This window comes from Anolis carolinensis, chromosome 1 (genome assembly GCF_035594765.1).
Source record: "Anolis carolinensis isolate JA03-04 chromosome 1, rAnoCar3.1.pri, whole genome shotgun sequence".
Taxonomy (NCBI): Eukaryota; Metazoa; Chordata; class Lepidosauria; order Squamata; family Dactyloidae; genus Anolis; species Anolis carolinensis.
Window position 1 is genome coordinate 79788613 of NC_085841.1, and position 14754 is coordinate 79803366.

A 14754-nucleotide genomic window follows, 5' to 3' on the forward strand; every position below is an offset into this window, starting at 1 on the left:
TAAAGTTGCATGAGAACATAACTTTGTAGGTAAGAAATAAAACAAGCACCATTATCTAGAAGGAACCATGCACAGTCTTGACGTTTAGCAATGCCAACATTCAAATCTCATATCCATGCTGTTTTTAAACAGGAAAGAGATATGAGCATGCTGGGATATCGAGGGGTGCAGGGCAGGTGGGTTTACTTTCAGCATTAGGCGAGCATACTAATGTCTATATCTAATGTCATCTTCAGACTGACAAAATTGAAAGGAAGTGCTTGTCAATCGATCCATGGAAATAATGTTTTAATTTTATCCTTTGGCCATTCCTGGCTTCCAATTATCATTTCCTTTAGGTTTTAATGAGAAGTTTTCTGTAGCAATACAATTTACAAAGGGATTTAAAGATGCTAAAAATGTGTATAATGGAACAGAGCAAACCATTGATGAATAATATCACTAAATACCTAATTGGTCCATATATCTATTGTCTATACCAATTATCCAAAATAGCAATGGCTCTCCAAAGTTTGAAACTGGAATTCTGAGCCTTACCTGATGACAATAATAAACCTTAACATGAAATAATAATAATAATAATAATAATAATAATAATAATAATAATAATAATAAGAAGAAGAAGAAGAAGAAATATAAAAAACTTGAACATAATATTGCTGGTGTGGGCATCCATTCCATCAAAATGGAATAGTACCTTGACTGTAAAAGAACGCTCAAAAGTTAAATCTTTCCTTCCAATAGCAATATTTCAGTGCATTTCTTGTGATATTTCTGTAAGTATACTCTTTATGTCCCTAGTATCTCTGAATGCACAAGTTTAAAAGTGAATATCTCACAGGTTTTGACCCAAAATATATACGCTGTTGCAAACCAGAAGAATGTAATGCAATTACAAAGGAAAAGGGAGTACTTATTAGTAACTGTTTATTCAGCATGTTTGTACATGCTTGCCTTCTCTCATCTGTAATTCTCTTGAATAAAATATGCTTTAAAAATTTTCCGGAGAAGAAAAAAATGATTTCATAAAAAAGTATTTCCAGTGAAAGTAGGTATAACCTGAGCGCAATCATTTCAAGCAGTGATGCTTTGAAGGATTTGACAAGAGTAGTAATTCTGGGTTATACTTCTCAGAGAGAAAATATACAGAAAAGTGGATAATATGGTTATAAGTTGCTACAACAATGGATATGAAGCAAGTCCCATGTCAGTGTAGTACTCTCATGTTGATTAAATGATTACCTGCTTTACACAGATGTTGATTTCTTTTAATAGAGTATGTCACACAAGACACATTGCAAGTTCAAAGTATTGTAGCAAAGGAACAATGCACAGTGGCATTCTTAAAAGATAACCCTAAGGACTTGCTAAACTCTACAATATCACTCAAATCATAAAGAACATTTTGTCCAATCTGCTCACGGCAGTCTGTATATACAATAAATGTTTTCTCTGATTCTTTCTAGAATGAGATGATGTACATATTTCTTGTGCAAAAATATTTATGTAGCATATAACATCTCATACTTACGTGTCATAAACATTCAGTAGCCAGTTGAGACACATATCTACACAGAGGGGAATGTTCACCAGCTCTTTGTGCTTCTCTTGCATTCCACTGTAAATCGTAATGAGACAGCTGACCACATCCTGAACACTTAGGAGCTGGTCATTTTGGGACAATCTGTGCTGTTTGAAAACTTCATTTGTGGTATTTAAGTCCAGGAGATCCACTAGGAAAGGAATTCAGCATAGAATATATTGTGAATGAATAATATTTCTTTTGAAGACATATTTAGGGGTTCATGTGGTTGTTTTATTTCTTACCTCTCACCCAATGTGGGATCAAGATGGCTTATACACTGTATAGATTAGGAGACCAATAATTAGGAGATAGAATAAAATAGCTGTCCATGAACATTATACTAATAATAGGAGATAATACTCAAATCTGTAATGATGTGAATTATTTTGTGCATGTAAGATACCTATTTTGGGGTGAGACAGTGTTTACTGCAAAAACCACACAATCTCTTTTTTTTAAAAGGGCATTTTGCATAGAACAACCATATATCCAATGACAGGCACCCTGCATTGAAACCCACTTTCTGCTGTGAATTATTGTCCATGTGCTGAATGATGACAAAAATGTGTGCCATTTCCAAAAGCCACACACAGTTATAATGGTGATTATGGAAAACTCATCATAATTTTGGCAATGAAATACAAGAAAAATGGCTAATTATGATTATTTTCAGAAGTAGTCTTAGGGTATGAAGATGGACATTTCATGGGAATAAGAAGAATTGATGCTGGAAGTTAAACAATAGAAAAACATAAGGACTTACATAAGTTGAAAAAAATTCTGCCAAAAAAATTAACCTCCCAAAATTGGATTGATGTATCCATGGATCAATGCTGGAAACATGAATGCAGTCTAGAAGGAGGAGGGGTACAAGGAAAGTAATCTGTCTCTAATCTGAAGGTAGCAACAAGCAGCAGAAGGATGTTGGGGCAGAAGAGACTGCGGTGGCATTTATAATATGGACTTACTGTATAAAAATTGCAAGGTTTGGCAGTCCGTTCTACTTCATGAGCCCAAAATGATGGGTGTCCTGCATTCTTCAGATTTCCCCACATTACTGCTAAATGTCATTCAGACTGAAAAAGGTGATAAACTAGAGAACACTGCTTTTCTTTCTCCAGTATGGGCAAAGGAGGGATAATGGGCTAGGATAATTGCTTCCATGCTCTGCCTCTTGTCATTGCCTTTTTGCTGGGTCCTAGTAAGGCACATTGATCTCCTTATTCTTTTCCACCCCACCCTCCCCTTTTTCTTTCAGGCTACATTCTCAGTTTTTCCCTCAGTTATAGTCCTTTCCCGATTTGTATTTGCATAATGTCGACAATATCATGCTCAAATACACATATCCTCCTTTTCTTTAGCTCTTCCTAAGTATGTTCTCTCTATGCAATATTAAAAAGAGATGGCAAATGCTTCATGCCAGTAAGTTTTATCTTCGACTTATCCATGAGACATAGAAAAATTCATAATTTTGCCCCCAAAACTCTGTCTTCAATTTATAAAAGAGATCAGCTTATATATACATATTTGTGTTAATCCTCGGAGGCATTTTTCACTAGAAATGGTTTAAAATTTAGTGAAACTGGCAGTATTTTCACATAATTTCTAACAGTGAGAGTGTTAAAATTTCACTATCCCCGTGTCATTGTTAGAGGCAGAAATCAGAAGTACATTAATAGTGTATATGTAAATAAGACTAGATAAGTCTAGTATGACGTATCCAGTTTGGTCCCTGCTTTTACTAGTAAAATATTAGCTGGATTTTGTCTTGTCTTCATCACATTTCTCATAATTATAACCTTATAGCATCCTGTCAACCTTATGACATGTTAGAGTGCTAAAGTATCATCTTCTAAGAAAATACTACTAAATCCTTGAAAATACACCCACCCAACCACAAAGATCAGATTTGAAATAAGTTATCAGCTTTTAGTTCCGAGTGAAATCAGTGGGGCTTAAGGTGTCACCAACTTATCCCAGTGATTTCGTTGAGATCTGGCAGGTCGTTAATTCGGATCCAATTTATTATGTTGCAAAAATTAGACTCGTAGCTTCTCCTCTAAACCAGCGTGGTGGACTGGGGCAGAAAAAATATCTACAGTTAAAATTCCTACCCTGAGGCTTCTCTGTTTAAAATTTAGATGGATGGGCACACCTTTATTGTTTTCACATTTATAAGCATTCTACTAAAGCACAATATGCCAGTTGAGGCACAGAGACACTAGCTTTAGACATGTCCTTGTAATTTTCCCCAAAAGGCCGTTTTAGTTTTCCAATGACGCTGTGACAGCAATTTGTCACATCTAACAGTCAGATGATGACCCTCTCTTTCAAGTAATTCAATCTGACATTCTCTTTGCCTTAGTGCATTAGTCCTTCTCAAGTGTTGTATAGTCTGACACCTTTGGCGTCTATCTGCATTTAAAATATGGGAAACTATTTCCTCCTTTTGAATGAAAGGTACATAGCAGCTTGGTTTCAGCATTCCCTTAAAAAAGGAGGTGCAAAGCAGATTCATCAATCCAAATTTCCCTGTCAAAAGTTAAGAACAGCAAAACTTCAAAGGTTTTACACTTGATCAGGTTGCCCTTGGATGATATGAAGTATAATATGTATCACCACTATAATAAAAAAGCTAAAAACATGGACAAATACATTAAAAGTATGAAAGTGGTTTGGTGATAGTTGAACAAAAATATATTTTCTAAAGATGCAATAATTGCTTAAAGGGTATATAGTATCAAATCTGGTCATTTCTATACAGGGGTGTAGGACATTGTAGTCCCAAAACACACATCAATTTGCATTTCAGTGTCAGAGAGATTAGCTTTAAAAACAAAATTGTGTTTGGATTTGGTAAGGCAGGCTGCCAAATAGTATTTTTCAGATGAGTCACTTGTAGACTGTTCTGCACTTGTAGGCTGTACTGCACTGGTAATACAGTCCAGTTTTGAAAATGTAGGGAAAGAGTTTTGGGGAAACCTGGATTAGAAAACTGAAGGGCTACTACTAACCAGCACTTGAGTTCTCTCATACCTTTTAAAGTACACATACACACATACATTGCACTTGGCTTTCTAGTTCTATCAGTACTAGTTTGCTTCACAAAGATTTAAGGAGGGAAGCTTTATGGTATCGATCTACTCGCCTGAAGTGCAGGAAATTATCAGTTTCAGATTTAACAATCTCCAAGTAGCTTCCAGCAGTATGCTCTACAAACACACACCTTTCCATGTGTTATCCATTTCATGGATATTACAAGACAATGTTAAACTCAGATATTTTTTTAACTATCTCATGCTTTAATCTAAAGAAGTCCAGTGGCTGTAGGGTGAATCACAGGCCTCTTCCGCACAACTGTATAAAATCCACATTGAACTGAATGGCAGTGTGGACTCAGATAATCCAGTTCAAAGCTGATATTTTGGATTATCTGCCTTGATATTCAGGGTTATATTGCTGTGTGGAAGGGCCCACAGATAGAAGATTTTCTAATCTATCTATATATTAAGGCTTGATTGAAAATTCTCTCAGGCAAAAAACATACTGTTAATTTTATATTCAGTACTCCCTTCTCCAAGACTAGCTGAGGGAGAGATAGGCTCCTTCTGCACAGCTGTATAAAATCCACACTGAACTGGAATATCTGGCAGTGTGGACTCAGATAATCCAGTTCAAAGCAGATGTTGTGGATTATCTGCCTTGATATTCTGGGTTATATGGCTGTGTGGAAGGAGGGCCCATAGATGCAAATACCCAAAATAAGATGGAAAAAAGCAGAGAGGGAGCACTCCTAGTCCAAGCATTTTGGTACTTTGGGCTAAACCTCACTGTTAGTCCTAATGAATGTATGGGAATATGATAAATAAAATAGTTATTTCATTGAGTCAATGGGTCTTCTTAAATTGAAACTAACTATAGGAATTAGCTATTACACTTTCAGTGGTGCCAGCTTATTTCTGCTCTGAATCCTGCATTGCTTATTTGCTTCCCCATATATCAGTATGTGCAACATGTTCAGTTTTGATTCCCATCTTTACGCTTGGTTCAGAAAGAAAGGTGCCAATGCTCTAACTTGTTCTCTCCTTCCTAACCTATGTTAATTGAAAGTAAGAATGCTATAAGCTGATACATTTGTCATTTGGTATATGAATGACAAACCAGCAAGTAGGAATCTGTTCCCAGTGCAAGTTGCTTTGGGGCAAAACAGCTTCATCTCTTCACTCATATCTCTTTGGAGAAAAAATAATGAGCTTTGAAGGTAAACTTACAACACAATGCCTTTTGTAGTCTCCGAATTTTTATGGCTGTACGGTAAGCAGAAAAACGTACGTTGTTTAAATCAGCTGGGGAAAAAATGACAGAAAGCAAGAATATTAGAATATTTTAAGGGTGCATCAGTGCCATGCTATCAGGTATTCTTTGTCAATCAAAATTCCAATTCACATAAAGAGAATAAAAACCAAAAGAGTAAGAAGGAACAAAACATTTCTGATCAAACTAGATGACAGTTTCAAAGTCCGATTCTAGTGTAGCGATGGCACCTGAAAAACATTTTAGAAAATTCAGTTTCATTAATATCATAAGCAAAATTACTTGAATGGAATCGTACTGCTGAAGTAACATACGGGTGAAGTCTGCTCTATGCCTGGTAATCACAGCCTTCATACATGTTATCATAGCTATTTGGGGTTCAACTGTAATAATAATGCGGCATAAAGCTGAAAAAGCATCCCCAAATATGAATTCAAAATTAGTAATTTTTTACATTCCTTTGTATGGCATCTTATAATTAACCCATCTTTACACGGATGGGAGGCTGTTAAAATTAACCAAGGACTGATCTATGCTTCTTTCCAATGAAACAGTCCATACCTTTTCAGAAGGTTGTCAAATGTATGGTAAAGACTTCTAAGTTTAATCTCACTAGAAAATACCCCATGGGGAGAAAGGTGGGATATAAATGATGATGATGATGATGATATATACCATCACTGGGAAACATTACCAATAAAGCTGTAAAATTGCTATGGAAATATTTGAGAAAGATATTTAAAGAGAGCACTTTATACTCCATTCCATAAAATGGCTCCTATTCTTTCCATAGGATGGGTTTTATTCTTGAAACAATAAGTGAAATATATATTCAGTTTCAGAATACCATCATTTGCGTTTAATTAGAAATTTTACATTTGATCATGTAGGGAGACATCTAGTTATGTATTTGCTTATGGTGTACTACACCTCAGCAAAACAAATAAAAACAATTTAAAGGACAAGCTGCAACATAATCAACATTTCTATAAATGTGATTAGGATTTATTTTGCATAATTGGTGCATCTTGACATGGAAATTATCTACTTAAGTGTAATTTCATGAACACACAAATAGCTGGAACATAGGCATTACCCTTTGTCAAAGCTTTGAAAAAATCCATCTCAGAATAAGACAAAACAAACAGGTGTTATTTTTACTAACTGAAAGCTGCATATGTAATTTGTACATATCAATATACATATGTATTCATAATTTCATGTTACAATTATACATAAAAAGATTCCTAATTATTAATATGAGCAACATATCAAAAATACTGTCAGCCTTCCACATTCACTGGAGTTAGGGAAAGTGGAAAACTGCAAATAAAATATTTGGTTTTTAAAATTTTAATTTCTAGGAATGTCTAGGTCTTTCAATATGACTCCATGGTTGACTTTCACTGGAATCTGATAACAGAATAACACTGGAAAACCCAGAGATTCCTGGAGATGAGAGCTTTCTAAACATTTCATGTTGGTGACACACGTTTAAAGCATATGTAACTTTGCCACACATTAATTCAGTTCTACTCACAAACTGGAGGTTAAACCATTATACACAAATTATAATAACCAAATGTATGGGGATACAATATATCTCCTGAAAACCCTTCATTTATATTTGATTTATTGCTTATTTTACATAGACTCAGAAGATTCCTGTTATGTTCACGCAACACACCTACACATTTCAGCTGACACACAAAAGTGTTGCAACAGTTTGGAAAGCTTTGCTCTAGGTCTTCTTCAGAAGTCAAAATTGGAAATGTGGAAGGACAGCGATATGTGTAACCTTAGATATAGAGCCATTTTGTATATGACAATGATTATTTCAATCAGTTTGCAAGACACAATCTTTTCCAATTAGCTTTAACTAAAGAAAAGTCCATTTACCTAGTGACTGGAAGAGTTCCGTCATTTTAGGGTGATCCCAGCTGGTTGTCTGTGTTTGATGACTGTGAAAGAAAGAAGTGTGAATATTTAGAGTGAAGTTCTATTAAAGTGGGAGATTAGGATGGAAGACAACATGCAGGGCTGATGAAAAAAAAATCTGCTTGGCATTGCGTTTTCCTGGTCCGCACTGATGTGTATCGCATACATCATTGTGAGATCATCAAAACCATCCACATATCCTCCCCATGGTAAATTACAAGACAATCTACATTTCCAATCCTACACATATTTTTGGCCACACTGGCTGGCTGCTGTGCTTCCCACCCATCATGGACCAATATACGTATTTTCTGTTAAGTGGGGTTATGCTTATACTGCTATAATTACAGGCATCTGCACAAATGTGTTTCTGTTCTTTTTTAAAAATACAACCCAAGAAAGAACTGCTTCCTGGTAGGAATGATCACCTTTCACTAGTCAATGATGCATCCCTACTAACTTCTGCCCCAACTGTACAGTGATGTCATTTAGATGGCCAGCCTCAAATAAAAAAAAAATCTGAATTTTCTTTTAAACTGCTGGGTAAAAGGCAAGGTTTTTAAACTGGATTAAAGCCCAAAGAGCCACATTGCAAATGAATCATGAGAAAGTCAGTCCCCAGCTAGTGCTACACTCTGAAAAGAGCTTTGTGGTCATTTTTCTTGACTGGCTGTCTGACATATCAGTTTAGCCATTGTGAGTGTACTGAGAATTGCACTAAAAATTTGGCCTCTAACTTACTGGAAAGCATAACAAATAAGGCAGAGATGCAGTGAAGCTCAAATGCCTATGTTTTGTTCCTAATCCTACAGTTTGAGAATTTATGTAAGGAAAAGAAATTAAATGTTAAATTAAGCTATTTATAAAATTAGAGCATTTGCCCAATATTCTTAACATAAATTGTAATTCAAAAGTATCAGCATATTAATCGTAACAGTTAGTAATATACTCAAAAGAACAAAATGACCTCAACTCACTTGTGCTAAAGATCATGAAATAATTACTTTAATGTATTGCTACATTTACTCTCTAAGAGCATTCCAATGGAATTAATATCACAATTTTACCCACCATTTAACCCATCAAGATTGTGTGTATCCAACCATACAATAAGATAAAATTTAGTCTGCTCACGGTACTTTCAAATCTATTGCTTTCCATTCATCTTGTATGATTTCCATACATTACTACATTATAAGATTACTCATTTCAACCACATTCCTACATATATTCTATCAGGTTAACTGGAAAATTAATTTCACTGAATGGTTATATAAAAACGATGCTTAAATGCCAACTATGATTTTAATATTATTAAACAGGCCTATACATTAGCAAATTATGTGGTATTTAATGAAGCAATGACCTGTATTCTCTTATTACTAAAACATGAACCTGTTCTAACAAGAACCTATGCTAACATTAAACTGATAAAGCCAGTGAACACAATCTACAATGAAAATGTCTAGAGTGAACCTCATTTAATGGAAGTCCTAGAACTGAACAATAATATGTTCAATATACTTTTAAAAAATCAGTTAATCCTTTGATGGAAGGATTCATACCATTATCTGTTTAAACATTTATAACAATTTAGCAAAAAAATAAAATAAAGCCCACCATTCTAAATACGGAAAACCAGCTATAATCTCATTTGGTCCCTAATGCATTGGCCAACAGTAAAATATTCACTAAAGAATAAATGATCCTCCTCATGTTGATAACATGGAATTAGGAATTATTCTAGACTGTAAGTCAACCAATACTGTACTGATCAAAAGCATTCTGAGCTACCCAAGGGGAGTTCAGCCTTCAGAGACAGAGTACTTTCAAGTTATATAGCTGAAATGCATATGGTTATCATATGGTGAATCCACAATCTAGCCCCATCTAGATTGACAATAATATGCAGTTTCAAACTGTATTACATGGCAATGTGGGTGGGACCTGAGACTCTATGTTGTGATTCAACTTCCCTTTATTTGACTCCTTCCATCTTACAGCATTTTCTAGCCAGTGGAAAGGAACAATACAAAAACATAAATGTAGTATCTTTCAGGCATAAACAACACACAACAGCCAACCTTAGTAACATTTTACATGCATGTTCAATTATGATATAGCTAATAATTTCCAGGCTGCAAATCTTACGAGGGCCGGGCTGTGGCACAGCTGGCTAGTAACCAGCTGCAATAAATCACTACTGACCAAGAGGTCATGAGTTCGAAGCCCGGGTTGGATTAAGCCCCCGACCATTAAGTAGCCCGGCTTGCTGTTTACCTAAGCAGCCCGAAAAGACAGTTGCATCTGTCAACTAGGAAATTTAGGTACTCTTTATGTGGGAGGCTAATTTAACTAATTTACAACACCATAAAACTGCCAGCAGCACGTGGAAAGGAATGAGGAAATACAGCACTCTGTGTCACTCATGGATGATGAAGCAACAGCTGCCCCTGTGGCCGGAATCGAGCATACCCTCATGAAGCTGGAAATGTTAAAATTGCCTCTGTGTGTGTCTATATTGTATGTTGTTTGTCTGATGGCATTGAATGTTTGCCATATATATGTTCATTGTAATCTGCCCTGAGTCCCCTTCGGGGTGAGGCCAGAATATAAATGCTGTAAATAAATAAATAAATACTATCTGTTCAATGCAGAGCCTAAACATACTAGAGTTCTTGGACCTTCTGAGAGTAAAACAATTTTTGTGGCTTTCTTCTAATTTCTAAACATATGGATATCTTTCTGATGTATAAAGTCAAGGGGACAATCTAGAAAACTACCTGATACATCTTATGCTCTTAATCTGTAATATGTGTTTATGGAGAGAGCTGGTTGTCAGAGGTTTAGTAATATTCAGGATTTCATTGTTATAAAGCAAATATAAACATTTTTTCAAAGCTTCAGAAATGGAGGGCAGTCCCCAATTGTATTATAGATTTTTTTTACTAACATAAATTACGTACTGTTCATAATGATTTGAAAGATAAATTTACTAAACTAACAAGAAAAACTGAAGTTCATTTATTAATGACATGTTTCAATAAATAAATAATATACAGAGTGGACTATCACAACATTTCTCCATAAACCCATAAAAAAGTGAAGCTGGCAGTTTTTTATCCAAGTAATAATAATAGCAATAATAATAACTTTATTTTTATATCCCGCCTCCATCTCCCTGAAGGGACTTGTGGCAGCTTACATGGGGACAAGCCCGATCAACAAAGATTAAAACCAAACATCGATTAAAACATATCTCAATAAAATCAACGACATTACAACAAGACAATAACATAAAAACAGCATCATCAACAGCCAATAGTCTTAGCAGTAATGGGTATTAAATTCAGGGGGAAGGGAATTGTGCTATAGAATTTCAGAACAGGGCTGGTGGGCAAAAATGCAAGGCCCAATAATAAATTAGAAGTAAAAGAGCAATGTCAGTTTAAAACGCTAAACCTGTAGGAGGAAGGACAGGGATAAAGTGTGGTAACTGCTGGTAGATATAGTTGGGGGCTGAATATGTTGTGAACTGCTTAATCGAAAGCACAATGGAACATCCATGTTTTTAGCTCTTCACGGAATGTGGACAGTGTGGGTGCCAGTCTAATCTCCCTGGGAGAGCTTTTGAGAGCCGGGGGGGGGGGGGCACCACAGAGAAGGCCCTCTCCCTCATCCCCACCAAACGTGCTTGAGACAGAGGTGGGAGCGAAAGAAGGGCCTTCCCTGCAGATCTTAGAGCCCACGAAGATAGGCAGGTCCCAAACTGTTTAGGGCTTTGTAGGTAATTACCTGCACCTTGAATTGGGACCAGAAACTTATCGACAGCCAGTAGAGCTATTTAAACAGGGGGGTTGACCGCTCCCTGTAGTTCACTCCAGTTAACAACCTGGCCGCCGAGCTTTGTACTAAGTACTAAGCACGGCTGATTTCACTTAGTTTCCAAAGTCAGGAAGGATCTGACAATCATATAATGTTTTATAAATGTCACTAAGGCTTTTGTTGAAAACTTTATTAATTGGAAACAAAATACAGAAAACTTGTCTGTAGGAGCTAAACATCAAAACTTTCCAGAGCAGCATTTTGCCTTAGTACAAATTGGATACATTGGTTTTGGACTGCAGTACACAGAACTCTCCAGCCAGGATCCTATACTTCAAAAATAACTTTCTCAAACTCTGGAAGTAGACACACTTTAAAAGATAATCCACTTCCTGTGGTAAATCTGCACAAAATAATATCATAGGGAAAGATAGGCCTGCTGTAATTGTTATTACTCCAATGACATCAGTTCTGAACTTGATGTAGTACTGAGGAAAAGGATAATGCTACCAAGTGTCTCCCACCATAATGGATTAGCAATGTGTGCACCTCTGATTTCAAAACGCCCTGGAGCCATATAGGCACACAGCCATGTACCAAGCCATGCAAATAGGATGGAATTTAGCTTGCTCACACACGAACAACTACAGTAAAAAATACATAACATGGTATATTACTTTGCAGGTTAGGCAAACCAAAAGAAAATATAGAAATGAAAATTTAAAAAGTATATAAAATTAGCATTCAAAATTACTTTGTAAGACAAGAGTCCTCAGGGAGATTCTAATACATTGGATCACTAGGGAAGGGACACTTTGTCAATCAGTCTGTGTCATAAAATATATTAACAGTCCTTCTGTGACATGGAAATCCACAAACTAAAATTACAACAGATATTTCTGTTTACAGATATTCTGAATAATGCTTTTTGCTTTTCTGTAATACGACAATAATACACTTTGAACATTTATTTCAAAGTCATTTTCTGTATTAGTGCTGCAAAAGCGGGCCTTGTATCTGGTTGCTCCACAAATCTTCACAGCAAATAAAATGTGTCAAATAAAGGGTGAAACAGTAAATGAAGTGTGGTACTAAGTGATAGGATCTATACAATATAGCTTAAATCTTATCACTAGTACGAACTAGAAAGTGTTATTGTTACCTGTCCTTAGGTCTACTTGGACTTATTTCAACTCTATGAATGAGAGGCCTTAAAAGTCGATCCATTATCAATAGTCTTGCTCAGGTTTTGCAAAACTGGAGCTGTGGATTTCTTCAGCTATAATGCAGCCTTCTTTAATTCCGACAGCCTCCTTCCTTGCCTTCCATTTCTAATGAGTCATGTCTTCTCATCATATGTTCAAAGTACAACAATCTTAACTTAGTCATCCTGGCTTCAAGAGAGAATTCAGGCTTGACTTCCTCTAATAACTATTCATTTGTCTTTTTGGCAGTCCATGATATCTATAGCAACACATTTCAAATGAGCTGATTCTCTTCCTATCAGTTTTCTTCACTGTCTAACTTTCATAGCCATACACTGCCTACTAAAATTGGTCCCGTGAATCAACCACTGAATACTAAGTCAACACTTACATAAATCCAATTGATTAAACAGATCAACTCTTGTCAGTGCCAGCAATTTTAGTTAGACTTCTTTGATTTTCATGACACCACTATGTTCTACATTTAATATTCATTCATTTCTGTTCTTCACAATTTTTCTCTTTGCCTTCTACCACCCTAGGCTTCTACATTACAACAGGAGTAACAGAACAACGTTTAAGACTTTTGTTTCCTTTGGTTGAAATTGTTTAAAAAAAATCAAGAGAACAATGTTTCACCTTAAGCAATCAGTTAAACTCCCACAGATGAATGGTATTGGTATCCAGCCCCTTTATCAGGACAAAAGCAAATACATCAGCTTGAAATCTGCATTAGATAGCTTCAGACAGGTCAAAGGTCATTGACAATATCTTGACAGATAATTTCAAAACACAGGAAACAAACGAGAATGAGGCAGGCTTGTTTAGCTATACAAGACTAAAGTGCTAGATTTTAAGCTTCAGGACTTGACAAATAGGGTTTCTTGTACTCCAAAAATGCCTTCATGAATTGAAGTGTCTTACTTCAAACGTGGAGCCCCGGTAGCAAAGTGCGTTAAAGCACTGAGCTGCAGACCGAAAGGTCCCAGGTTCAAGCCCCTGTTAGCTCCAGCTCCTGCCAACCTAGCAGTTCGAAAACATGCCTATGTGAGTAGATCAATAGGTACCGCTCCGGCAGGAAGGTAACGGCGCTCCATGCAGTCATGCCGGCCACATGACCTTGGAGGTGTCTATGGACAACGCTGGCTCTATGGCTTAGAAATGGAGATGAGCACCACACCCCACAGTCAGACATGACTGGACTTAACGTTAGGGGAAACCTTTACCTTTACCTTTACTTCAAACAGAGATATAATCTTACAGTACCTTAATTCAGGCATTTCAGCATAAGTGGGGTTTTTTTTCTAAAGGTTTGTTTTTCAATTTATTTTGCAATTTTATTTTTTTAGCTTTCTTAAATCTCTATAGCTGCTTATTTTTTTTCAATTCCTATGGAGAGCCAAACATAATGTTATGCATACAATAATGATAAGTAACATAATTTGAATAAAACTGGTTACAATCCACATATGGCTACAAAAAAACTACTACAATGTATCAACTGTAACATTTGTTTCAAGAATTTTTTTTTTACTCTGGTAACCATTTGTCCAAATTTATTATGTCTATTACAAATAGGAGTAGATCAGTGAATTCTTTGAAACTGCACACACACAGTTCTATGTCTGCTTATTAGATTGAACCCCATGATTCCACTTTTCATCAAAAACTTTCAAAATTTCTTTTAAAGCATATAAATTTGACAAATGAGAAACTATCCTCTTTGCTCAGTCTCCTTTAACTGCCCACTGATGTCTGCTGCAATAAACACAGCACTCAAACTATTACTGTGGAACACAAGGGTGAGATTAAGAAATCAAGGCAAGCTAGACTGAGAGAAGTCACATTAGAGCAGCAGGCTTTCCAGGGAATAACTCTGTTTGCCTT

At 36.0% G+C, this 14754-nt stretch overlaps 1 protein-coding gene across 5 annotated transcripts in view; it reads right to left on the reverse strand.

Moving 5' to 3' along the window:
- Nucleotides 1-14754, reverse strand: part of utrn (utrophin) — a 456383-nt gene that overhangs the window by 65349 nt on the left and 376280 nt on the right. For all 5 annotated transcript variants that reach the window (XM_062977769.1, XM_016998724.2, XM_062977776.1 and 2 more), the window contains 3 exons: nucleotides 7799-7860; nucleotides 5857-5931; nucleotides 1532-1733 (listed from right to left, as the gene is read on the reverse strand). In XM_062977769.1, the coding sequence (XP_062833839.1) occupies nucleotides 1532-1733; nucleotides 5857-5931; nucleotides 7799-7860 (339 nt within the window). The remainder of the gene's footprint in view (nucleotides 1-1531; nucleotides 1734-5856; nucleotides 5932-7798; nucleotides 7861-14754) is intronic.